We start from the raw sequence: 26750 nt of genomic DNA, 5'->3' as shown, positions 1-26750 counted from the left end.
TAAATGACAACAAAACAGCTAAGCACTATTAGTATGGGTGTTCACAGGGGCGGAGCATGGGAGGGGCTTTCACTTATGTACACTACTTATAGAATATTGAAAGTTGCATGCTCCCTTACCACATTTAGGCACCCACAGTTCCACTAAATCTATGGCTATTGTATCTACGATCCACTAGATTATAGGGACCCTGATACCAGATTGTTCTAGTATTCTATAATGGCATCTGAGGGCCCAGGTGCTGATATAAAGTAGGATGTTACTGCATGGCACTGGGGATCCTAAAAGGAGGTACTCACTTATAGAATTATCTCCTAAATGTTCTCTATGCCTCCTTTAAAAAAAACAAGTTTTTGCCATCAGCACAAATTTGAAATCATCTTTGTAGACTGTACTATGCCACAGAACTTCACAGGGTTCAGAATAGTATGAGTTATCCTAGGACAAGCAGGCTGCATATTCTCACATATGGGTGACGTCATCCATGGAGCCCGGCACGGACAGTTTGATGAGTGAACTGTCTTTTTAAGTTTGAAAAACTTTGTGACTGCCTGCACCAAGCATGCGCAAGTGCTTCCCACCTGACATCAGTTCGTGCCCTTCAGTTCTTCGTTTTCCGCGGAGCGAAGAAGTTTTTCTCTGAACTCCTTTCAGATTTTACCTTCCCACTTTGCATTTTTTATTTTCTATATTCGTTTTTACTGCTTCAGTTTTGTTTTTTTGACAGGTTTTCTTAAAAAAAAGAACTTTCCCTTCAAAGGCCACTTCCGTTCGTGGCGGCGGCTTCAATGGTAGTTATGGTTTTTGCTACTGGCCTTTTTCATAGGTTGGTGGCTTTCTTCTGTAACACCTTCTTGATTTATTCGTTAAATAATTCTTTCTTTCATACCCTTTTTTTCTGTCAGGAACAGTTCTTCAGCGTGAGCATGGATGGTGCCAGGTCTTCGCAGCCTTCCAGCTAAGAGGCCAAACATTTCCAAACAAGCGTCACAGGTCTCTACAGCATCGACTCAGTCGATGCAGACCAAACAACAACGTCACCACTCCCCAGCTTCGCAGGTTGGCTCACCTTCAAGGTGTGCTTCATTGCCAAGACAACCTGCTGCACCATTGGTACTGGCTGTTCAGTCTTCAGTACTGGTGCCTTCGTTTCGGGAGCAACTCGAGTTTGGTAGTGTGTTTCAGCTGCTGCCTATGATACAATCCACTCCCTCTGTGCTGGCACAGCTTGAACATAGTGTTACGAGGCCTAAAAGTACCAGTGTCAGCTATACAGTGAAGCATCGAGCATCTCCTGTGAGGCATCGTCACTCTTCTTCTCGATGATGTTCACCCTCCGGTCATCACTCTTCACATCGATGTTCCAGATCTTCTCTTCAGTGTTCTTCCTCGAAGCATCAATCTTCTACTTCGAAGCATCGTCGATCCTCAAGAGGCATTCATCGTATCGATCTCAAGCATCGAAACAGAAAAGGTACATGCATCGATATTCATCCTCTTCTTCACAGAGTGGGTACCGGAGACATCGAAAGCTTCCTCATGCGCATCGCCTATGACGCACTCTATCTCCAAGTCTTCTATATGATTAAGATTTGCGCTTTATCTCAGACTGTTCTCCTACTTTGTCTGCTCCTAAGTCTTGCAGTCTTTCCTCACAACAGTCTCCACAGAATTCACCTCATAGGAGAAAATCTCCTTCAGAGAGACTTTCTTTCACCAGATACATCAAGCAGGTAGGTAAAGCTCTGTTAAACTGGATGCTGTCACTGCTCATAGTGCGGAGTATTTGGAGGCCTTGGATTATGATGAACCACTTCATGGCATTCTCAGAGAGACTCTTCTTTAAAATTGGGAAACACCTTTGAATATTGTGGTAGCTCCAAGAAAATTTGACTCTTTGTACAGAATTGTTTCTTGTTCAGGGTTTTACAGACCACAGCTTCAACATCAATCATTAGTGGTAGAGTCAACCTTTAAAAAATCTACTACCAAGTTTATGCCTCAGTGCCTCCAGGACGTGATGGCCATACTATGAACAAATTTGGTCATAGACTTTACCAAAATATCATGCTGGCAACAATTTTTATTTTTCCTGTTATTTAAAACGCTTGATTAATCAATTGCCTGATTTTGACCAGAATATTTCTTCACACAACCTTGCACAATTCCAACAGATAGTACCTACTCTGAAACACACTAGACAATACATAGCAAGGTCAGCCTATGATGCTTATGAAATGTCATCTATAATATCGGCTATGTCTGTGGCTGTGAGATACCTGGCTTGACTAAGAGTCTCTAATATGGATGCTAATCTTCAGGATCAGTTAGCTAATATTCCTTGTTTGGGAGATGAGCTGTTTGGGTATTCCATTGAAGCCATTGAAACTGCTTGAAACCAGTTGGGATTCTTTGGTCAAATCAAAGTTAAAGCCTTCCACTTCGAGGCAGTCAACCAAGCCTTCTTATTCATTTCAGAGGTGTTACATTGCTAAACAACCTGTTTCTAGATAACCTCCTAAGAGAAAGCAGAAACAACAATGCTCTCAGAAGCCTCAAACAGCAGCTCCTCAAAAGCCTACTCAGTCTTTTTGACGTGCTTCTTAAGAGCATAGCCACTGTTTCTCTATCTCAGCCCCTTCCTCGACCAATTGGAGGTTGTCTGAAAATTTATTACTAGCATTGGACCCTGATCACAATGGATTCCTGGGTTCTCAAATTAATCAAGGAAGGTTACTTTCTTCAGTTTCTTACCATACCTCCAAATCATCCTCCAAAAGAGTCTTCTTTCAATCTTCAGCAGAAGTTCCTTCTTCTTTGAGAAGTAGAAGCTCTGCTTCAAGTAAATGCTATAGAGGTAGTACCCCCTTTCCAGAAGAATAAGGGGTTTTTACTCAAGGTATTTTCTTGTTCTGAAGAAGATGGGAGATCTACGACCGATCCTTGACCTCCCACACCTCAACAAGTTCCAAATAAAATAAAAGTTTTGAATGTTGTCTCTAGGAACTATGTATCCCCTGTTAGAGCAAAACAATTGGCTATGCTCTCTAGATCTCAAAGAGGCTTATACCCACATACCAATTCATCCAGCTCACAGAAAATTTCTGCGATTTCGAATTGCTCATCAACATTTTCAATGCAAGGTTTTATCCTTCAGCCTAGCCTCTTCTCCAAGAGTGTTCACCAAGTGCCTGGTGGTTGTTGCAGCAACGTTAAGAGATCAAGGATTTCAAGTTTTCCCTTTTCTCAATAATTGGCTCATAAAAGACATTTCTTCCCAAGGAGTATGCTTGGCAACTCAGTCAACAATTCTGTTTTTCCAACATTTAGGGTTCGAGATCAATTTTCCAAAATCTCAACTTCAATCTTCTCAAACTCTACAGTTCATAGGAGCCTTACTTGATACCATACAACTCAGGACATTTCTACCACAGAAAAGACAAGACAACCTCATTCATGGTTGGCTTCTTAGCTTGCTTACGGAACTGAAGGGCACGAGCTGATGTCGAACGGGAAGGCACATGTGTGGTGCAGGCAGTCGCAAAGTTTTTCAAACTTAAGTGACAGTTCACTTGTCAAACTGTCCATGCCGGGCTCCGTGGATGATGTCACCCATATTTGAGAATATCTGCCTGCTGTCCCTAGATAACATCTGTTACGGAAAGTAACTGTGCTGTACTGTGTCTCCTATTTTTTTAATATCAGAGCTTTCCAATGACCTCACAGCCAGTTGAGTTTTCAGGACACTCACAATAAATGCACATGAAATAGATTTGTACATACATATGAAAGGCATGGTATATGCAAATTTATGACATCCATATAGGTGTGCCCAGTAAACCTAACTGGCTATGGGGGTCACCTATCAGGACAGGTTCTGGAAGCCCTGTTGTAAGTACAGTCTGTTCTTGTTATTTGTGGTAGTATGGTTCACAGAAAAGTTTGCAAACCATGAAATCACAAATAACAAAACGTTGCATCTATGGGAAAATAGAGATTAGGTTCAAGCAATACATTTTGCATCTCAAAATCACATAAAGTGAATAATGGATCCTATAGGAAAAATAGGGTTAGGTTCTTGCATGGGACAGCATTTGACAAAAACCATAGTAAAGCATTTAGAATGTTGCAAACATATTTTTTTATTTGCAGTATTGCTTATAGAAGTAACATTCTTAAACAAAATAATTGCACAGAACAGTGCTGGAAAATAAATACTGTACAGTATTACACAACCACAGTAAACAATTAGTCTGTTCATCAACCAATATAATGCACCATGGTTTTCTCACTATTAGATGCAGCGTTGTAAAAAATAAAAAAATAAAAATTGTACATATCAGTGCTGGAAAATAAATAGAGCAATGTACTGTACAGAATTGTACAACCACAGTAAGCAGTTAGGGCCCCTTTTACAAAGCCACGGTAACAATTCTCCTCTGACAAATGCATCAAGGCCCATAGAAGTTGATTAGGCTTTGGTGATTTAACTGTGCTGGGCGCACTATTGAGCTTTCTAAAAGGGGGTCTTAGTGTGCTCACCATTAGGACAAAATGACTCAGGATGCTACAGCGCAGACTGGAAAACGGACATATATAAACAGATGGTACACTACCATTATGAAAACATTGCGTGATAAATACCAGCTTTACACAAATGCATGCTTACAGTATACTGTACTATATCACTCAAGGTGATATAGTATTTTCAGATCAACCACTGGTGAGGAAGAGACTTTGCAACTCCAGAATGAGAGTAGAAGACAAAGAAGTTGTTGCTGGTAGGTCAACTTCAGCCTGAACAACCTCTGGCACATGATTCAAGGCTGGCAAGTCAACTTCTGACACATCAACCTCCGGAGAGGGTCAGAAATGCAGCTCAAGAATGACAGTATCTGTAGAAGATGGAGATGTCGAAGCTGGTAGGTCAATTTCAGCCTGATCAACCTCTGGCAAATGATTCAAGGCTGGCAAGTCAACTTCTGACACATCAACCTCCGGAGAGGGTCAGATATGCAGCTCAAGAATGACAGTATCTGTAGAAGATGGAGATGTCGAAGCTGGTAGGTCAATTTCAGCCTTATCAACCTCTGGCACATGATTCAAGGCTGGCAAGTCAACTTCTGACACATCAACCTCCGGAGAGGGTCAGATATGCAGCTCAAGAATGACAGTATCTGTAGAAGATGGAGATGTCGAAGCTGGTAGGTCAATTTCAGCCTGATCAACCTCTGGCATACGCGTCGAGGCTAGCAAATCGACTTCTTGCACTTGGATCTTGCGACTCGACTGAAAAAAACTGTGTCAGCATTATCTGCTTGGCTTTCCTTCTCACGTCCTTAAGTGTCTCAATGTAAGGGGCAAACACAGAGCTTGTCAGATGCTTGAATTTTAGACTGTGCTCCAGCATGGAGTCACATTCTTCCATGTCACTGAACAGTTTTTCAAATATTGATACCTATCCTGCTAATTTTGCTGATGTGAGAGGCATAGTTTTTAGAATGTTTGATGCCTCTCCATCATCATTGTCTCTGACGCCTTGTTTCGCCATCTCGTCCAGGTCTTCATTGCTGGGCTCTATGGCACTCTCTTCTAAAACAAAATGTGCATCTATACTTACATATTTTTTAATTCACCGGTCAATATTCAGCTGGCTGCGATCAGCATTTTATTAAACACTGACTGGCATAGGCAGAATTAGATTAGGTACCATCGACTTGTTTTTGAGTCCTAGCGGCTTGATAATGATATCAAGCTTTCATGGCAAAATACAGAAGTAGATTGCCAGGCCTTTTTCTGTACAGTATAAATTTGATGTTGTCACTGTTGTCGCATCAAACGCGATCCTCCGCCTCCAACACTGCCCATCTGCTGCTGCCCAGAGGGGTGGTACATTGTTAGTCTGACATCTCTGCTGAAATCTGTTCACGTTGGGAGGCCCTGCTGGTAGTGAAAATACCAATGGCATAGCTTTCAGCTTCACAGATGCACATAAGTAGGGTTACCAGATGTATGGAAAAACCCAACATGTCCTCTTTTTAGAGGACTGTCCAGGTGCCCGGATGGACTTTCCAAAACCCAGTAGCTTGTCCAGGTTTTGGAAAGCCCTGACAAGCTCTGGCCGCATCTGGAGGGCCTCTGAGCATGCACAGAAAACGTCACACATATCCGTGCATACTTCAGATGCTTGTTGGGGAAGAAGAGAAGAGGTTTGTGGGGGCAGGGCTGGAGGCTGAATTGGGAGGGGCTGGGGCAGAATGGGGCAGAGCCGAAGGCAGAACTGGGCGGGGCTGGGATGGAATGGGGCGAGACTGGAGGCGGAACAGGGCAGGGCCATGTGTCCAGGGTTTTGCGACCCAAAATATAGTAACCCTACATACAAGCCCCAATGGCACAACAGGCCCAAGTACCAAGACTGGAGATGGACAGAGTAAGTCCTGGATATTCAACACCAAGCCAGGGCTGGCATTGAATATCCAAGGTGATGCCAGCATGTGTTGGCCCCTGGAACTTATGTAGGTACCAGTTGATGTTCAAATCTGCTCCCTCCACATATTAACCATGCAGCAGCATTTTGGACAACCTGTAAGGCCCTATATCTGGAAGGTACTATCCCCAAAACAATGCATTGCAGTAGTCCAATTTCTGTAAAACTATTGTTTGAACTACTATGTGAAAATCATAATGCAATAACAGATTTTAACCTTACTATATAAAATATATATGTTTTTGAATTTTGGAGACCTTTTACTAAAATATGCTAAAATCTGGGCTGAACACTTTATAATGCAGGATTCTACCATGTGCTAAGCCCAGATTTAACATGGCACCTTTTGGAGACATTCCCTTTTTTTAATGCACATGGTACCTGTAGGACATTAACAGAGGACCACTTATCGTCTCCTGTTTAGGAGGATCTAAGTGCTTCCATGTTAAAACTATATTAACCAGTTAGCATGGGCTAAATATAAGACTCTACTTGGCTAACGCTTCCAAGCTCACTCTCTATCCATGCTACCCCTTCAGAGTAAAATTCAGAAAAATACAATAAGTGTGGTTTAACGCCCAATAATAATCAACCTATAGCACAACACTGTAACACATTTATGTGGTAGCCTGTTAACGCTCTCCAACTGTGCATTAAGTGCTAAGGGCCCCTACATTTTGTTAGATTGTGGTTCTCATTTTAGCAAAAGAGCTGTCAGAAAGGAGGTGATTTTATTGTATAAGTAACTGCCTGAAGTAGGTGATATGCATTAATACCAGTTTTCTAGTCATTTTTTTTCAAAGGAGCATTTATCACTAGAGAATTGTTTAAAGCAGTGGTTCCCAAACCTGGGCCAGTGAGGTTTTCAGGATATTACATTACATTACATTACATCAGTGGCGTACCTAGGGGGGGGGCGGGGGGGGCGGGCCGCCCCGGGTACCAGCCCTAAGGGGGTGTTCCCGGCCTTGCCGTTCAGTCCCCCGCCACCCCCGAAGGACCGCTCGCCCCACTGACCTTCCTGCACCACCTGTGAAGCAGCCCGCAGCAGGATCGCGAAGTCAGCGTCAGCATCCCTGCGCTGCTTCCTGCGCCGCGATCCCGCCCCTCCTCTGACGTCAGAGGAGGGGCGGGACCGTGGCGCAGGAAGCAGCGCAGGGATCGCTGACGCTGACTTCGCGATCCTGCTGCGGCTGTTCATAGGTGGTGCGGGGAGGCCAGGGGGGCGAGCGGTCCTTCGGGGTGGGTCGGGGCATCAGGCCTTCAGGGTGGGGCGGGCGGGCAGGCAAGCAGGCTTTCAAGGGGGAGGGGGGTGACAGGCAGGCAGGCAGGCCTTCAAGGGGGGACAGGCCTTCGGGGGGGTGCATTTGGGTGCAGGCCTTCAAGGGGGGCAGGCAGGCCTTCAGGGGGGTGCAGGCCTTCGGGGGGGGTGTAGGCCTTTGGGGGGGTGCAGACCTTCAAGGGGGTGCAGGCCTTCAAGGGGGGGAACAGGCCTTCAAGGGGGGAAAGGCAGGCAGGCCTTCAAGGGGGGGACAGGCCTTCAAGGGGGGGGGGGACAGGCCTACAAGGGGGGGGGACAGGCCTACAAGAGGGGGGGACAGGCCTTCAAGGGGGGTGCAGGCCTTCAAGGGGGGTGCAGGCCTTCAAGGGAGAGACAGGCCTTCAAGGGGGGGAAAGGCAGGCAGGCAGGCAGGCCTTAAAGGGGGGACAGGCCTACAAGGGGGGGACAGGCCTACAAGGGGGGGGGACAGGCCTTCAAGGGGGGGGACAGGCCTTCGGGGGGGTGCAGACCTTCAAGGGGGGGACAGGCAGGCAGGCCTTCAAGGGGGGGACAGGCCTACAAGGGGAAGGGACAGGCCTTCAAGGGGGGTGCAGGCCTTCAAGGTGGGACAGGCAGACCTTTAAGGGGGGACAGGCCTTTGGGGGGGGACCATGATTTAGAAGTACACGGAGGGAAGGGGGTGTTCAAAGAGACATGCATATGCCAAACTTTGGGGGGGGGAAGAAATAATGGGTCTGAAAATAGAGGAGAGGGAGAGAGATGATGGACCATGGGATTTAGGGAGGGAAGGAACAGAAAGGGAGAGAAATTGGACACAAGGGATGGTGTGGAGGAGGGATAGAGATACTGGATAGGAGGGTAATTAGGAAAAGAAACGGAGAGATGGTGGACTCTGGGATGGTGGGGAAGGAGGGAGAGATGCCGGATGAAAGGGTATTTAAGAAAAGGTGGATCTGTGGAGGGAGATGAAAAAAAGGAAAGATACCAGACTTCCTGGGAAGGGAAGGGAAATGGAAAGGGAGGACAGAGTTGGCAGATGGATGGTTAGCATGCAGAAAGAAGGAGACCCTGGCAAGCAAGTTATCAGAAGAAAACCAGAGCCTTGGACCAACAAGATTTGAAATATATCCAGACAACAAAAGGTAGAAAAATTAATTTTATTTTCTGTTTTGTGATTATAACATGTCAGATTTGAAATGTGTATCCTGCCAGAGCTGGTGTTGGACTGCAAACGTGAGCTAGGATTTAACAGAAAGAGGAAAAGTCCTTTTTGTTTCTTTATTTTATTTACACCACAGCGCCAGTGTGGTTAGGAGAAGCCAAAGGGGGTGAAAAAGCTATAAAACCCACCAGGAGTTTTGAAAAAAAATCACCCAACTGGGCAGGAAAATCGAATTGAAAAACCAATTCAATAGGGCTGAATCGAATCAAAATTTTTTTTTCCTGTATCTAGCAGCATTAGTTTGCGCTACTGTCTTAGACTTTAGGACCTGGGATTGGGGAGAGATGGCATCCTCAGTACTTTATAATGCAAGTGAAACGAGGATTTGGTCAGACTTTTGAAGGGTCTGCAGAAAAAAAATATTGTATAGGCCGGGGACATGAGACAGCAGGAAATGGGAACTTTTCTTCCTTCTATTTTTGTGAATGGAAAGGCTGAGGATGTCAGAGAGGTCAGTTAAAATATGTGCTTTATAAGAAAATATAATAATGTGTTTTATAAAGTTTATAGCATAGCTGGCCTACCCAGTGAGGTGTTCCTAGTGGTGATGGTGGCAGCGTGTCAATGTGTTGAGAGGAAGAGGTGGTCTGGGAAATTCTGCTGAGCAAACTCCGGGCCCATTTCCACCCCCCAGTTAGTCCACTCCACTCAACTGATTCACACACTGAGTGGGTCTTTGGGTGTTGTTTTGGGATCTCTTCCAGTGGTTTATCTCCTTCTGGTCCAAGGAAGGAAACTTTGTTATCCTTAGCATTGACCTACAGAATATGTTTGTAACAGCGCTGCTTGTGTGGCATTAGGCTATGTAGTGATCGAAAGAAAAAAACAGACCTTTGCACATTTTTGCACTATATGGTGGGTGTATGAGGAGATTCACATTTCCTGCACAGCTAAGTCCATGTGAAGTTACCTTGTGCTGTATTTGACATCTAGCAAGGTCTCTGTTTGAAAGGAAAGATCTAAACTTAAAAATGAAGTGGCCAGAAGTTATGGTAAAAGCAGATAGTGTAGCTGGTTTTAAGAAAGATTTGGACAAATTCCTGGAGGAAAAGTCCATAATCTGTTATTAAGACATGGGGGAAGTGTCTGCTTGCCCTGGATCGGTAGCATGGAATGTTGCTACTCTTTGGGTTTTGACCAGGTATTAGTGTCCTGGATTGGCTACCATGAGAATGGGCTACTGGGCATGATGGACCATTGGTCTGACCCAGTTAGGCTATTCTTATGTTATGTTCTCATCTGTAGGGGCCTTTGTTTTCACTTCTTATTTTAATGTATTTTTTTTCTGGGAACTTATCAGTGTTTTTTATAATGGGAACAAAAATGGAAGAGAATTAATGTGTGTGGAATGGGGGGTAACTAATTTCTTCAGCTAAATAATTCAATCCACTTCAAACAGACATAGGAGAACTTGTGCACCATTCACACACCCTCCAACCAAAAACGTCAAAAGAAAAAAACTGTTCGACAACCTCCTAGCCATTCGAGCTGCAACACTCGACCCCCAACTCTACAACCAATTGATATCAACCACAGACTGCAAAACCTTCAAAAAGAAATAAAAACCCTTCTATTCAAAAAACACATAAAACCGAACTAACACAATCAGAACTGTCCCAAGCATTACCTGCAACTACTCCATATGTACTTCTAATGTCATGACAATTTAGACATAATTTATGTTATGTTATGTTTGGAATAATGGTTACATATATGAGGTTCAATAAAAGAAAATTTTCACTGCCTGTTTCTATTCTGACCATTTATTCCATTTCATGGTTATTGCAAAAAAAAAAAAAAATTTTTTTACATGGGGGGGGGGGGGTGTCAAAAAATGATGGGCCCCGGGTGCCACATACCCTAGGTACGCCACTGCATTACATTAGTGACTTCTATTCTGCCTGTACCTTGCAGTTCTAAGCAGATTACATTAGAAAATGGCTGGACATTTCCAGGAAGTTACAATTTAGGGTTAGTTACATAGTAGAAGCTTTGAGGAGCAATTGAGGATAGATTGAAATAAGAGGATTGAATTTAGGGAAGTTGCAGTTTAGGGGCTGGTTACATGATTGAGTTATTGAGAAATTACAAGAGTAGTAGGAAGACAACGGGGAGATTGCAGGGAAGGGGAGGAGAACTCTATAGATTTTTTGAATAGCAGAGTTTTGAGTTCTCATGAAAGAGATTTTTGTGCACTATTTCTCTCTCATGAATATTCATTGTGGATATCCAGAAAACCTGGCTTGACTGGGGTGCCTCCAGAACCAGGTTTGGGAACCACTGGCTTAATGTATGTATCTGCTTGCACAGAGCTAAGTCAGATGGTTTTTAGTGCACCCTCCCAGATAAAAATCCCTATCTTGTAAAAATCATAAATTAAAATGATGCACTGCTCACAAATAATTTCTACAAAATTCTTTGCAGGGAGATAGGGTAATGCTGCTTAAGCGAGTTGATCAAAATTGGTATGAAGGGAAAATACCAGGAACCAACAGGCAAGGAATCTTCCCCGTTTCCTATGTGGAGGTCATCAAAAGAAGCCCGTCAAAAAATGCTGCCGATTACCCCGATCCTCCGATCCCCCCAAGTTATTCAAGTGAAAGGATACAGAACTTAAGCTCAGCTGCGGTAAGAAATGTTATTGTTTTTGGTCACAAGTACGGTACAATAGATTTTGTTGAACTGGTACTTTCACCTTACAGGATGGAATTAGATCAGTAGAGAAGCATTAAGCCTGCAAACAATGTGCTTAAAGTTTAAGTCAAAGTATTCCCTTAGTACTGAACTGAAATATAGATACATTCAGTGATCTTTTCCGGCCTGCTTTATATTGGAGAAAGTAGCTACACCACGTTTGAAGAATGCGACTGCTGCTCCTTGTAACTTAATATTCGTATATGCTGTGGAGATGGAAATAGTAGCAAGGGTGAGTCACCGGTTTGTCATTGTTACATGAGACTTACTCCTCTCTCACCAGAAAGACCCTTCAATCAATATTAGGCAATGATACTAAAGATATATTGGGCTGTCGTCATGTAACAAACACGCTTTTGGATTTTTTTAAAATAACATTACCCTCCTCCAGCAAATGAACCTGGAGTCTGAGTATATATTGTATATAATGTTGATGCAGCTGTAGGTTTACAGAATGACTTCACATATAAGACATTTGAAATAAATGTGAAAAGTGTTCTGATAAAAAAAAAATATGTGCTTATGTTAATTATAAAATGTTTTGCTTTGGTTGAATGGCAAAATGATAATAGCAAAAACAGAAGATTGCTTAATAATTACACAGATTTTTTTTTTTTACCATTTAACCTTATTATTTGCTGCTTTGGTAAAAGACACATTTATTTCCCCTGTTCATTTTTTTGATTACTATTAAAGAAGGCTGAGTGAATAGTTCAGCTCCTGGCAGATCAAATTTGGTCTCCTGTCATGGCCTTGGTAATTCAGAACTGTCATAATGTTTGTCATTTAAGCCTCTGCTTAAGAACCTGATCATTTCACCTTTCAAGTATCTTTTCTGCTGCTCTGCTTCATGTACTATTGATTTCTGGTATGTCTACTCAGTGAGGTAACTATCCTGTAAGTTTCAAACATGCCACATGAGAGTTATTTCTCTCTTTAATAATTCCTGTGAGTTTTGGTCCAATGTTGTCTTTTTCTATAATTTTACTATTGTATTTTTCTTAACTTTTTCCTTATTTCTAAAGTTGGCTTCCGGTAAGAAGCTTAGTGCACCATCCCCAACTCATGGGCCTGGCTCCTCACCATGTCCAGATCCTAGTAAAGGGAATCTCCAAGCTCTTACTACTGAATGGTTGTCATTGACTGTCGGCTTTCCACCTTCAAGCACACCTGCCCCAACTCCACCACCTTTTCCTCACCACTTTCTTCCTGACTTAGAGGAACTTAATTCTTTGGCAGTAACAGCTGCCCACCTTGAACCAGTGTCCTCAAGCGATATCACTTCCCAAATTAAGGATGATCTTTTTGTTCCAATAACATCATCTAAGCCTCTCAGCTCTTCTGTTCCCTCACCACAACCCTTTCCTTCCTCCACCTCTGTATCACCTCCTACAACCCAGCTTCATGACATACCACATAACCCCACAAATAGCGATGCAATAAGAAAGACTGAAAGAAAAGCAGATGACTTGAAAGGATCATCTACCGACAAAAGAACAACAAGCTATCCAGATCCCGAAAAAACACTTGAGATTATGGGCAGTCACATGGCTGTTTCAAAACCTGCAACAGAGGCATCACCTCCCAAACTGCTAATGGCAGGTGATGAACAGGAAGAGGAAGTTTGTGAGGAACTGATGTCAATCATTCAAGGGAGTCAACTGCAGTATCAAGATTCAGATTTTTATAGACGTGCTCCTGATATAACCGAGCAGCTACCAAGACTGTATATAGAGGAGGATGGGGGATGCAACAGCTTAAATTCTACAGTAGAAATTAATGCAAAACCTTTTGTATCTGTTGAAGAATACAAGTCAACAAGTACCAATACAGAGGTATTTTAACTAATTAAGATTGTGCTATTTCATCTGTACAGCTTATTTCCAAGGCAAGATAGTTTGGTTTACATAAGTCACAAGAATCAGGCTCTTGACTGCCACCCATATACAACCATGTGTGCACACACACACATATACAGTTCTTTGCCCTTTTGCAATAGGAAAACATGCATGCTTTCATTTCTTGCTGTTATTCTGGATTATGTTTTTGGTAGGGCTGTGCCAATACTTTCTCATAAATATGGAAAATTTAGGAAGTTTTTCCTTGTCAAAACTACTTGCAAAGAACCCTTAACAGACTGATGTCACTGCATTTGATGTTTACAGTGCTAAGCATTGTATGTTTGATTACTGAGAGCTCCCGCTGAATTGCTTGACCTATATACTGTGACCTACATTTGATAACACATCTCTGTGTTTTAATATGCACCTACATTCATCAAAACTCATTGTTTATGGCTAGTTGGAATTTGATAAGCATTCTCAAAAAACAAAAAAATGATGGGTATATTTGCACAGTCCTATGTTTCCCTACCATTTCTTTCTGTTGTCCTTCAATTTACCACATTTTGCCACCATTTCTTTCTGTTCTGCCATTGCTTCCATCAGAATATCTCTGATCAGAAGGCTAAAGAGTATGATGTCTTTGATGGCTGCCACAGTCACACCTCTTGGCTCACTCAGCAAAGAAAAGTAAAGGACCACAAAGGCTTTGGTAGGCTTCTCAATAGTAACATAACTTATTGCCTTAGTGAGCCTAGTCTGCAGTGACCCAGGGACATGTTACTAGATCGATTGCACTACAGAAAGGCAATCTAAAGGCTCCTGTCCATAAGCCAGTAAAAGATTTGCTCATTTGGTAGGTGAATACAAATTTATTCAGAGAATGATCTAAATGTCATAAGAATGAGAACAGCTGTCCTGGATCTAGAAAAGGGATCATCACGCTTACAGATCTGTTTACTAAGGTCTATTTATTAAACCATGTTATGGCAATAGTACACGTTAAATAGCAATTAATGCACATTAAAAACCCTTTAATACATGAAAATCTGATCTAAGGCACTTTAAAAATGAATGATACTGTGCATGCAAATGCATGCAAAGCTGCTCATTATTATGTAAAATGGATTACACAGCTTCTGTTAAATTTCACAAGCTTCATTATTCATAGTAATATAATACCTCCAGAGGTGGTGTTAACTTTCCTTTCCAGGAATATTAGGCTGCTATCATGGGGCCAGATGCTTTCAAGTAACAAATTAAAAGTGTTTAGTAATAAATACATTCCCTCCTCCAATCCATTTTCAAACACCCCACTCCCACCCAAATACCCTTTTCAAATACCCTTGGAAACCACCATCTCACCCTAATCCCTTTTTTGCCTCATGGGAAATCACCCACACCTTGCACTCCTCCAGCATCTACTGGTGATTTCCCAGATGGAAAGTGGGAAGCAGGAGTGATCCCCAGGCACCTCTTCTCTCATGGCTCCTTAACTCAAAATGGAGGCCTCAACCCCTTAGTGGTACTTTTGTGGTAGTACCACTAGGAGTCAGGCTGCCAAACAAGAAAGCTTATGGATTTTACAATTTCTTCCTGCTTCTTTAGGCATCTAACTCAGTTGAAAGTAGTCTTTCTCAAGATTAGAGTTCCATATAGGGTTCCACATAAGGTTATCATAAGGCTCCAGAAAAAGTAGGATGGATTGAGACATCCATATTTTACTTCCATTGCTTTCGATGGAAGTAAAACCCAGATGTCTCAATCTACCCTCCTTATTTCCACTGCTTTCAGTGGAAGTAAAACCTGGATGTTTCAATCCATCCTCGTTTTTTTCTGGAATCATATGGTAACTCTACACATGCCTTCATTTTACAGCTATCTCTCTAGGGCAGTGGTCCCCAACCCTGTCCTGGAGGACCACTAGGCCAGTGGTTCCCAACCCTGTCCTGGAGGAACACCAGGCCAATTGGGTTTTCAGGCTAGCCCTAATGAATATGCATGAAGCAAATTTGCATGCCTATCACTTCCATCATATGCAAATCTCTCTCATGCATATTCATTAGGGCTAGCCTGAAAACCCGATTGGCCTGGTGTTCCTCCAGGACAGGGTTGGGAATCACTGCACTAGGCCAATCGGGTTTTCAGGCTAGCCCTAATAAATATGCATGAAGCAAATTTGCATGTCTGTCATTTCCATTATATGCAAATCTCTCTCATGCATATTCATTAGGGCTAGCCTGAAAACCCGATTGGCCTGGTGGTTCTCCAGGACAAGGTTGGGGACCACTGCTCTAGGGTATTTTTTCCCCATTTTAACTCTGTCCCCACAAATAAAGCTAGTGCACTAAAAACTGTACATCCAACTTGCTGGTCATATTATAAATCTTCTATCTAATGCTCCCAGTAGGGTACAATGATATTAAGTGCTATAATCAGTATTCTAGTGCAGGGATAGGCAATTCCGGTCCTCGAGAGTCGGAGCCAGGTTAGGTTTTCAGGATATCCACAATGAATATGTATGAGATGAATCTGCATGCACTGCCTCCTTGAGATGCAAATCTATCTCATGCATATTTATTGTGGATATCCTGAAAACCTGACTTGGCTCCGGCTCTCGAGGACTGGAATTGCCTACCCCTGTTCTAGTGCAATAGGTGTGTCATTCTGGACTGTAGAGTATTCTCCCCAAACTCGCAAGCCATGCAGAAGGAATCCACTCCAGGTTTTCAGCTCCTCCTCCTTCACCAGAAGACTCTGCTGCCCCCATCAGTTTTTCCTTTTGCACGCGAGCCAGAAGGTGTCTTTCTTATCGTCTCTGTATATTTCTTTTTTATTTTTAGTGTATTCTTCTTTGTTTTTGCGGATTTCAGAGCACCAGAGCTCCTTAGTGTGGGAGTAAGCTCTGCCTGCATGGAGAAGAAGCAGACTTGGGTCTGCAGCTAGCAGGTTAATCCCTTGGTGATTTGTTTAGCCAACCTGCAGAAAACTTTGTGGAGCTCAGAGTCCGTATCTCTAGTAGCTTAGCTCACCTACAGATTTGTAGGCTGTTAGACACCCGCAGGGGGCTCAGCAGGGCTCTTCAGGATGCCGGCTACAATTTCAGACACACACATACCCTTTGCATGCATAGTTTCATGGGGGTTCATTATCAGTCTGACTGGCAGCATTTGAAGGACTGACTGATTGAGGCAGTGATTCTTTTCACATATCCAGCTACTTCTTAAAAGTGAGGCAGGGTGCAGCATCTTCAGAGCACATTCCCTAGTGAGTAAGGCTATTACAGTCTTTGAACAAAATAGGGTGTGGTCTGAAAGAGCTGTTTTTAAAGGTTTCTGCCACTTCCTCTTGGATCCCCCACCTCTAAAATCCTGTTTTCAGAGGGGTTTTTTAAAAGTTTAGTTAAGGTGTAGTTCTCTAGACCCTTCAAAACTCTTTGTTTTGCCTCAAAACTGGTGGGGATGGAGTCCCTAGGCTCTTTTACCTATAATTCATGCCAGATTTGCGCTGGATGAATGCCAGAAGAGTGCCCTTGAGCCATGTGCAGCGCAGTGTGAAGGGGGGCAGGAGATTTGGACTTAGCCTCCTCTTGGGACTGTAGGACTGAGGAGATAGCGGTGGGGAGGCTGTCTGCTGGGAAAAAATCTCTTCCAGAGCCCCGGAACAGTGGCTTACCTAAACATAGGAGTATGGAAGAAGCGGATCCCAAGAGGTGGAATTACCTAAAAGGGACTCAGCACTGCCTAGAAAAGCCTTTTTTCCCGAATTTGTGAATTTGATGTGGAGAGCTTATTTGGATAGCCGAGATCCTCATAGGAGGTATGTCAGTGAACCAGGGGGCACACAGGGGATTGTGGGCTCCTAGGGCGTATCTGTCCCAATTACAGAAGCTGGCCAGGATCTTGCGGACTTTTCTGACAAGGACTTTGAAGACAAGGGGTCAGACTGTATGCCTTTGCTCTCACAAAGTGAGTCTTCCCTGCTGGGAGATATAAGATCACAAATTGGGGCGAGAATACAAGAAATGGTGGTGGCCCTTGATCAAGGGAAAGACCCCACAGTACGCTGGCTGTTCAAGTCAGCAGGGCTGTTACAGTTCGTTACTGACTCTCTGCAAAAGTTACAATTAGACCCCCAGCAGGCACCATCCATTCAATGTTCTATCCTGAGCAGAGTAAGAGCGCATCCTACGCCATTTCTATGGCATCCTGATATAAGTGTTTTAGTCATGGAGCACTGGGATACTCCTGAGGGCTTTTTAAAGGTAGCCAAAACAATGGCATAGCTGTATCCTATGGCACAGGAGCATCAGCAGATGTTCACTCAGCCTAAGGTGGATTCCTTGGTGGCCCGGGTGACCAAGTGCATGTCCCTGCTAAGTAAAGAAGGCATAAACTCATATAGCTATGCAGACATCACCATTCTCCTTCCTTTTGATCAACCAACACCCACCATGACAGACACACTACACAGAACTCTAGAAACAGTGGCAACATGGATGAAAGACCACAAACTAAAACTGAACTCAAACAAAACAAAATTCATACCTCTCGAAAAAAATAAAACCCCAACCATAACAAACCTAGTAATAAACTCAATCACATACCCCATTCAACCCACTCTAAAACTTATGGGAACGATGACAGACAAATGCTGCACCATGCAACCACAAATCAACAAAACAATACAGAAATCATTCTCAGTCATGAGAAACCTAAGGCAAGTTCAAAAATTCTTCGACAGAAAACAATTCCAGCTCATGGTCCAGTTGCAGAATATCAAATGATAATAAATTTGGAAATTTAATATTAAAGGATATGCAGGATCACAGAATGGGTATGGTCCTGAAAAGGCAGTTTGAGGCACTAGCTTTAGGAATTAATACAGCTGCAGTGGCCTCTTTTGTGACACACGTGTCATACCATGTATGGGTTTACCCTGGCAGAGGGCAAACCTTTGCTTCAGCTTATGCTAGCAGGAATGGATTATGTGGCTGATGCTCTCAATGACATAATCAGAGTCAAAAGCAAAGTCTCAGTTTATTCAATCTCAGCCTGCAGAATTCTGTGGATCAGGCAATAGGCAGGAGATGCCACCTCTAAAGCTACACTCAGCAGACTTTGGAAAGGATCTGGACAATCTGATGGCCAGCGTGTAGATCATGGGTTGAAATCTCTACCTGAAAGCAGACTGGTAACTACCAGAGGTTCTGAGCAGTCTAATTTTGTGGCTCCAGACGTTTTCGTTAGTACTCAAGAGGAGCCTCATCTCAGAGATCCTATCAGGGATCATAAGAACTATTATGGAGGCAAAATAGCTAAGTCTAATAACCAGAGTAGTACTCTTTTTTAACTCTGGCATACTCTGACTAATTCTGACTCAAAGTCTGAGCAATCTTTATCTCCTTCTGCGGATGTCTTAGCTTGTTTTTTTCAAGACAAAATTTCTCTCATTAGGCAATCTTTTCCTGCAGGAAATAGTGGACATCTCTCCTCTTATTCAAATAATTATACACTGGAGAAACCAGTTGATCGTTACTGGTGTTCTTATGACCCAGTTTCTGAATACCAAGTATCCAAATTATGTGAAAAGTTGAGAAAGAGTAAACGGTCATTGGACCCTTTGCCATCATATCTTTTTTTCAATATTCCTTCTAAGGTCATAACTTGGTTGACCATTTTATTAAATTATTCACTGAAAAATGGATACTTTACGCAATCTATGGGGCAAATAACTCTCCTTCCCATTCTGAAAAAATCAGATCTAGACCCCATTGTCCCCTCATATTATCGACCAATTGCTAATATACCATTGTTGACAAAGTTGTTAGAATCAATTGTGGCGGGTCAACTTACCAATTATCTGAAGAAATTTTCATTACTTCAACCTTTTTAATATGGGTTTCGTTCTAATTTTAGTACCGAAACTTTATTGATCTCTCCTCTTTCTAAAATCCAACAACTACAACTTCAAAATAAATGTTCAATTTTGCTTCAGTTTGATTTGTCCGCAGCGTTTGATGTAGTACATCATGACATTTTGCTCCAATTACTTTCAGATATCGGTCTTAATCAGGTTGTTCTTTTTTGGTTTTCTAAATTTTTATTGTCCTGATCTTATTCAGTTAATATTGATGGTAATATTTCTAATTCCTGGTTCCCCAGGGCTCTCCACTGTCCCCAATTTTGTTCAATCTTTATATGACAACTTTCAATATTTATAAGCTGTCAGCGTGGGAAACACTTTTTACTTATGCGGATGACATTTTTATACTGATTGAGATTAATCCAAATATTACCAATTTAACTTTTAAAATAAATCACTGTATTTCTAAACTTCAAACTTGGGCTATGTCTGTCCAGATGAAGATAAATGCAGCTAAAACTAAACTTCTGTGGTTAGGCCCAAAATTGGATCATCTTCCTTTCACTGTACTTTTGGATTCTGGAGCCTCCCTACAAATTGATTTCTCCTCTAAGATTTTGGGAATACTTTTTGATTCTTCTCTTACTTTTAAGGATCAAATAAACTCTCTGGTTTAGAAATATTTTTTCAGCTTACAAATGTTGAGGAAGATCAGATCTCTTTTCCATCAATGTCATTTTTCTGTTTTGGTCCAATCTATTATATTATCCCGGTTAGATTATTGTAACACCATATGTCTTGGCATCACTAAGAACTGCCTTCAAAGACTACAATTGATTCAGAACCGCCACAAAGTTAATCTACGCAAAGAGCAAATTTGACCATGTGACTCCTTTGCTTTTCTCTCTCCATTGGCTCCCGGTTTATATTAGAATTCAGTATAAGTGTTTATGTATTGTTGGGGTTTTTTTGCTCCTCTTGTTTCTCAGCTATGGAATGCTTATAGATTTTCATATGCGAGAGGCATTCATCGATTAAACTTTCTCTTCCTTTTAGGAAAGGAATTCAAGGAGTTAAGAATTTTAGCAGCTCTCTAGTGTTTAAATTTCCCCAATTATGGAATGAATTTCCTCTAATTTTGAGGTGTCCCAGTTCCTTCCAACATTTCCGTAAACTTCTAAAAACGTTTTTATTTGCTAAACATTTTGAAAACTAACTCTTTTGTATTTTAGTTTACTTTATTTTTTTTTAATTTATTGTTAACCACGTCGAGCTTCCTTTGGTTGAAGACCCGATATATAAGGTTAAGTTTTAGTTTAGTTTAGTAACATAAGAATTGCCATACTGGGACAGCATCCTGTTTCCAACAGTGGCCAACCCAGGTCCCAGGTACCTTGCTAGATCCCAAGTAGTAAAACTGATTTTATGTTGCTTATCCTAGGAATAAGCAGTTGATTTCCTCAGGCCATCTAAATAATGGCCTATGGACTTCAGTTTTAGGAAATAATTCAAACCTGCTTTAAACCCTGCTAAGCTAACTGATTTCACCACACTCTCCGGCAATGAATTCCAGAGTTTAATTACACGTTGTGAGAAGAAATATTTTCTCCAGTTTGTTTTAAATCTACTTCTTAGTAGCTTCATTGCATTCCCCATAGTCCTAGCATTTTTGGAAAAAATAAACAAACAATTCACATCTACCCTTTCCACTCCACTCAGTATTTCATAGACCTTTATCATATCACCCCTTGAGCCCTAGCTGAAGAGCCCTAGCCACTTTACCCTTTCCTCAAAGGGAAGTCATCCCATCCCTTTTATCATTTTCATCGCTCTTCTCTGTACCTTTTCTAATTCTACTACATCTTTTTTGAGATACGGAGACCAGAATTACAAATGGAGGGGCATTATCAAAAGGAAAAAACGTCTAAAAAGTGTCCTAAATGGCTACTTGGACGATCAAAACACCTGATCGTCCAAGTACCCATAACCAAAGCTGGTTTTTAGACGTATCTAAAACCAACTTAGGTCTTTTCCCTGCCTCTAGACGCACAGAGAGAAAAGAGGCGTGTTTAGAGGAGGGGAAAGGGCGGGCGATGGGCGGGAGGGGGCCGACCTACACCTAGGTGTACAACAGGTATAACCAAAACCTTAGGCAGGTTGCCTAGTCGGCACTTATACGTTTTTGACTTAGACCAAGTCAAAACACGTCTAAGTGCCGAAAACGCAACCTGCCTACCCTTCCACTACAAGCATCGCGGCAGGAGAGATGCCTCATCTCCCCTAACGCGATGCCATCACTCCTCTACCCGAACTACCGCAACCCGCAGCAGGAGAGATGCCCTATTTCTCCTGCCGTGGGTCGCGGCAGTTCCGGTAGAGGAGTGATGGCATCATGGTAGGGGAGATGAGGCATCTCTCCTGCCGCGATCCATAACCCCCCGCCCCCACACACACACAACATCGGGGCAAGAGGGAATCCAAGCCCTCTTGCCCCGCCGATTAACATCGAGCCAGGAAGGAGCCCAAGCCCTCCTGGCCCCAGCGACCACCCCCCTCCCCCCACGACTGGATCGGGCCAGGAGGGAGCCCAAGCCCTCCTGGCCCCAGCGACCACCCCCCCTCCGCGACTGGATTGGGCCAGGAGGGAGCCCAAGCCCTCCTGGCCCCGGCGACCCCCCAAACCCCCCACCCCCCACTACATTATGGGCAGGAGGAATCCCAGACCCTCCCCCCAATGACCGCCCCCCCCAGAACCCCCAATCGCCCCCCCCCCCCGCTGACCCACGACCCCCCCGGCCGACCCCACGACCACCCCCACCCCCACCCCCCTTCCCAATACCTTTTAAAGTTGGCCGGACAGACCGGTGCCAAACTCGTCTGGCAGGCAGCTGACGCCAGAATGGGGCCGGATTGGCCCAGCCGTCCCAAAGCCCCGCCCACAGGTGGGGCCTAAGGCGCCTGGGCCAATCAGAATTGTATTCTTTTCCTTGCATAAAGTATGCCTAACCTTAGACTCTGGTGAAGAGGACTGTATATAATTTGCCTACTAAAGTCCAGAGCTGGCATTAGAGTTAAAGTTTGTTTCGAGGAACCTTTTATTTTGGTTATATTTTCATGCTCACGTTGAAACCTTTGTTGGACTATGATTTTGAGGCTAGTGGCCAAATAAAGTTTATATTTCTTCATTAAGGCCATTCTGACTAAATGGTATTCTTTAAAAGACCATTGAAAGAGCAATTCTAGGCTGTGGCCTAGGGGTAAAAATCCTGAAAGGCTCCCCTAGTCCCAGGGGGACCACGCCAGAATACAGCAATGTGTCACTACCTGACCGCCTGTTACGCTCTTTGGGGGCACAGGTGTGACACTCTGTAAACAGACTCTCTTCAGATGACACTCCTGTGGACCCTGGAATCCTGCAACAGCATGTCTTGAAGGCTCTGTTCACAGTCATTATTGAAAGGCATGCCCCTCTGGATATCTTTGGGTTATTCTGATAATAAATACCAGCCTATTCTGTTGGGGTGGTCATTGCAATGGGGTGGTCATTGCAAGCTCAAGTTCACTCAGGGGTGGTGATTGGCCTCCAAGAGAAAGTGGTCCATCAATAGGCTGTAGCTTTGGGCTATTCAATTGGTGGAGAAGAATCTGGAAAGACAGGTGGTCTGAATTTTTTTTTCAGACAATGATACAGCGGTGATGTATGTCAATTGCCAAGGTGGCATCAAAAGTGCTCAGCTGATTCTGGAAGCCCACTTGTTGATCCGATAGGCATAGCTCCTTCTTCTACGATGGTTTCTACTTACGCTAAAGCATGGGAGACATTTCAGTGCTGAAAAATTGGAGCTGTTTAGTGCTCCGATCTCAGTGGTGCTGGCTTTCCTCCAAGCAGATCTTGATAAAGGTCTCGCAGTGGCATTGCTCAGGGCCCAAATGGTGGGCCTCTCATGCATCAGAGTTTCCCTGGCTTCTCATAGCCAGATTCCTGAAAGGGGCACTAAGGCTCAGACCACTTTAAATCAACCGTTTCTGTCGTGGAACTTTAATGTGGTCTCAATCAGGCTACGTATGACCCTATTCAAGAGGCATCATTGATGGATATTATCATCAAGGCTGTTTGCCTCATGGCCATTATGTCAGCGAGAAGAGTCTCAGAGCTACAGGCACTGTCGTGCAGGGAGCCCTTCCTCAAGGTCACAGAGGCAGGAGTTTCCTTGCGCACAGTCCTATCTTTTTTGCCAAAGGTTGTATCAGCTTTCTATTTCAATCAAGAAATAAGATTACCAGCATTCCAGTTCACAGGGTCAAAGAAAAAGGATCAGATTCTAAGAAAGCCGGATGAGGAGAGTCCTCCTACGTTATCTAGAGGGTACTAATGAGTTCTGACTGTCTGACCATCTGTTTGTGCTCACCAGTCATGCTAGACATGGCAGACTGGCATCCAAGGCTACCATTTAAAGATGAATATGCATGGCCATCTCATCAGCATATATTGCTTGTGGCAAGCAGTCACCGGTCTCCTTGAAGGTGCATTTGACAAAAAGTGTGGCTTCATCGTGGGCGGAAGCTCGGGTGTTTTTGCCTAAGGAAATTTGTAGGAGCAACCTGGTCCACACTGCATACATTCTCCAAGTTCTACTGAGTGGACGTGGCAGTGTGGGAGGACATCATCTATGGATCCTCAGTGTTATGAGCAGGTGCAGAGATCCCATCTTAGATTTCTGGGATTGCTTTTGTATATCCCTACTGTCCAGAATGATACTATTGCATTAGAAAAAGAGATTAGGTTCTTACGTTGCTAATATCTTTACTAGTAGATAGGTGTGTCATTCTGGAACCCTACCCTGTTAGTTATTTCTCTGCCTGCTTTCTGTCTCATTTGGAAAGTTTGAGTCAAAATTGAGATTTTTATGTCAGTCAGACCTTAAAGCAGTGATCTTCACTAATTTTTTTTTTTGTTATTTATCAGTTTTAAACATTATCATTTATACAAATAATAATAAGAAAAGAGAAAAAATATCAAAGTTTTACAAACATTGAGGAATATTCCTTACAACAATACCCATTATCTCCATTAGTCCACATAACGGGAGAACATATCCTGATATTAGCTTAAAGATACAATGAAATATAATCATGATCTAATCTAAGATCAAATTTTTATGGTGCAAAATACATCTGAGCTCCATTTATAATTAATTCAAGTGGAAACTAATTAGTGGATTCACAAAACTGCAAAAACTGTTCCAACTGCATACAATCCCAGAATACATATTCACATTCCTTAAATTTCACTAAGCATTTGCATGGAAACTTTAAGTAAAATGTGACTCCCAGAGCCAAAACCCTTGGTTTCAAATATAAAAATGCTTTCCTTCTCAATGGGGTTGCCTGGGCCACATCTGGAAACATTAATACATTATCTCCACAAAACTTTGCTAGCTTATTTTGAAAATAAGCTTTCATGATTAAAGATTTATCTATATCTCTTGCACAAGTCACCAGTAGTGTGGACCTAGTTTGGATTAAATCCTGTGAGTCTTCCAGAAAACCAGTTAAATCAAATTCTATTTGTTCCAACTGGTCTACAGTCTTCACTAATTTTTAAGCGAGGGCCATTATGGGTCTAAAAGGGGTGAAGAAGAGCCGACAAATATGTTCCTATTTTGGGCCATGACACCAATATCGCTTCTCAACATTCATTCCTACCAGAACACCTGGCCTTAATCACATATGCAGAACACAGATAAATCCTATGCAAATACAGAATTACAAACTAAAAGTCCTAATATATATGCCAGATTCTGCATGCAGTACAAACAGCACCAGAGAAATTAAAACAAATGCATTTCTTTAAGAACAGTGCAAAATATAGAAAGCAGATGTAAATTCTCAAAACTGACACATTTTAAGCACTAAATTGAGGATAAAATCATTTTTCTATCTTTGTTGTCTGGTGATTTTATTTTTCTAATCATCTTTTCCCAGTCTCTGGTTACTCTTCCTTCTGTCTGTGCTCTTAACTCTGTTTCCAGGGCCTTTTTATCCATTTGTTGTTTTTCTTTCTTTCTTCACTTTTTGCCCTACATATACATCACTCTTTGACATTAACTTTTAAAGTTCAACTTTCTTCAATTTTTCTGCTTCCTTCTCAAATCTATCTAATTTTTCATGTCTTCCTTTCCCTTCCCATCTATCCATGTTTAGCAACTCTTACCTCTGTCTTCCTTTCCACTCCCCTCCATCCATGTATACCATTTCTTCCCTCTTTCTTCACCCCTATTCCCATCTTTTCTTCACTTTTTTCCATCTTTCTTTCCTTCTCTGACTCTCACATCCCTCTGCACCATTTCCTCCCTCTCTTTCCCCTTCTTCTTTATCCCTGTGCATCATCTCCTCCCTTTCTCTCCCCCTCTGGTGGTCTGGCATCTTTCTCCTCTCTTTCCCACAGCCTGACATCTCTCTCCCCTCCCTTCTTTCCCTCTTCCCCTTTGTGGTCTAGCATTTCTCTGTCCTTCTTTCCCCCCTCTCCCCTAACTTAGTCTGGAATCTCTCTCTCTTCCTCGCCTTTCCTGGTCTGGCTTCTCTCTCTCTTATTCCCTTCCCTTCTCCTCCCTTCCATGATCTAGTATCTCTCTCTCCTCTCCTCCTCCAGTAGTCCGACATCTCTCTCTTTCTCTCCCCCTCCAATAGTCCGACATCTCTCTCCTTCTCTTTCTCCCTTTTTGTGGTCTAATATCTTTCTCTTCTCTTTCCTTTCCTTCTTCCTCCCTACCTTAGTCTAGAATCTCTTTTTCTCTTCCTTTCCTTCCTTGGTCTGGCATCTCTCTCTCCTTCCCTCCCCCTCCAGTAGTCCACCACATTTTTCTCCTTCCTTTTCTCCATTCTTGTGATCTGGTATCTCCTCTTTTCTCCTCCCTTCCCTCCTCCTCCTCCCTACCATGGTCTGGAATATCTGTCCTCCCCTTCATTTCCCTTCCCTCCCCCGTAGGTCTGGCGTCTCTTTCTTTTTCTCCTCCCCATCCTCATGGTCAATCATCTCTCTAGTAATCACCCCCACTGCAATCCCCCTACAACACCTAGGCACTGCTAGTCATGATTTTATAACAGATGGCTAGTGGTTGATTGATAACTGCGTGGAGTGGCGCTTACAAGTTAGATGCCGTTAGGTATCATTTATAGAATCATCCCCAATATATAGAATTTAGGCCTATAAAAATAAAGTATCTTAGAATGTTGTCAGGAAATTATCAAATTTTCTTAATTCCCCCTGGAACCCTAACAGAAAGATTTGTTTTGAACAAAAATAACACATTTAAACTAGTTTGCTTGCTCAGCTTTAATGCATCTATAATCGTAGGA

At 42.8% G+C, this 26750-nt stretch overlaps 1 protein-coding gene across 7 annotated transcripts in view; it reads left to right on the top strand.

Moving 5' to 3' along the window:
- Nucleotides 1–26750, top strand: part of SORBS2 (sorbin and SH3 domain containing 2) — a 515532-nt gene that overhangs the window by 432868 nt on the left and 55914 nt on the right. For 4 of the 7 annotated variants that reach the window (XM_033943759.1, XM_033943750.1, XM_033943740.1 and 1 more), the window contains 2 exons: nt 11416–11619; nt 12711–13520. In XM_033943759.1, the coding sequence (XP_033799650.1) occupies nt 11416–11619; nt 12711–13520 (1014 nt within the window). The remainder of the gene's footprint in view (nt 1–11415; nt 11620–12710; nt 13521–26750) is intronic. The other 3 variants (XM_033943768.1, XM_033943785.1, XM_033943776.1) reach the window with 1 other exon arrangement.

Source organism: Geotrypetes seraphini, chromosome 1 (assembly GCF_902459505.1).
Source record: "Geotrypetes seraphini chromosome 1, aGeoSer1.1, whole genome shotgun sequence".
In the NCBI taxonomy this organism is placed as follows: Eukaryota; Metazoa; Chordata; class Amphibia; order Gymnophiona; family Dermophiidae; genus Geotrypetes; species Geotrypetes seraphini.
The sequence above is the reverse complement of the archived record's forward strand: the minus strand, read 5'-3'. Positions and strand labels throughout refer to the sequence as shown.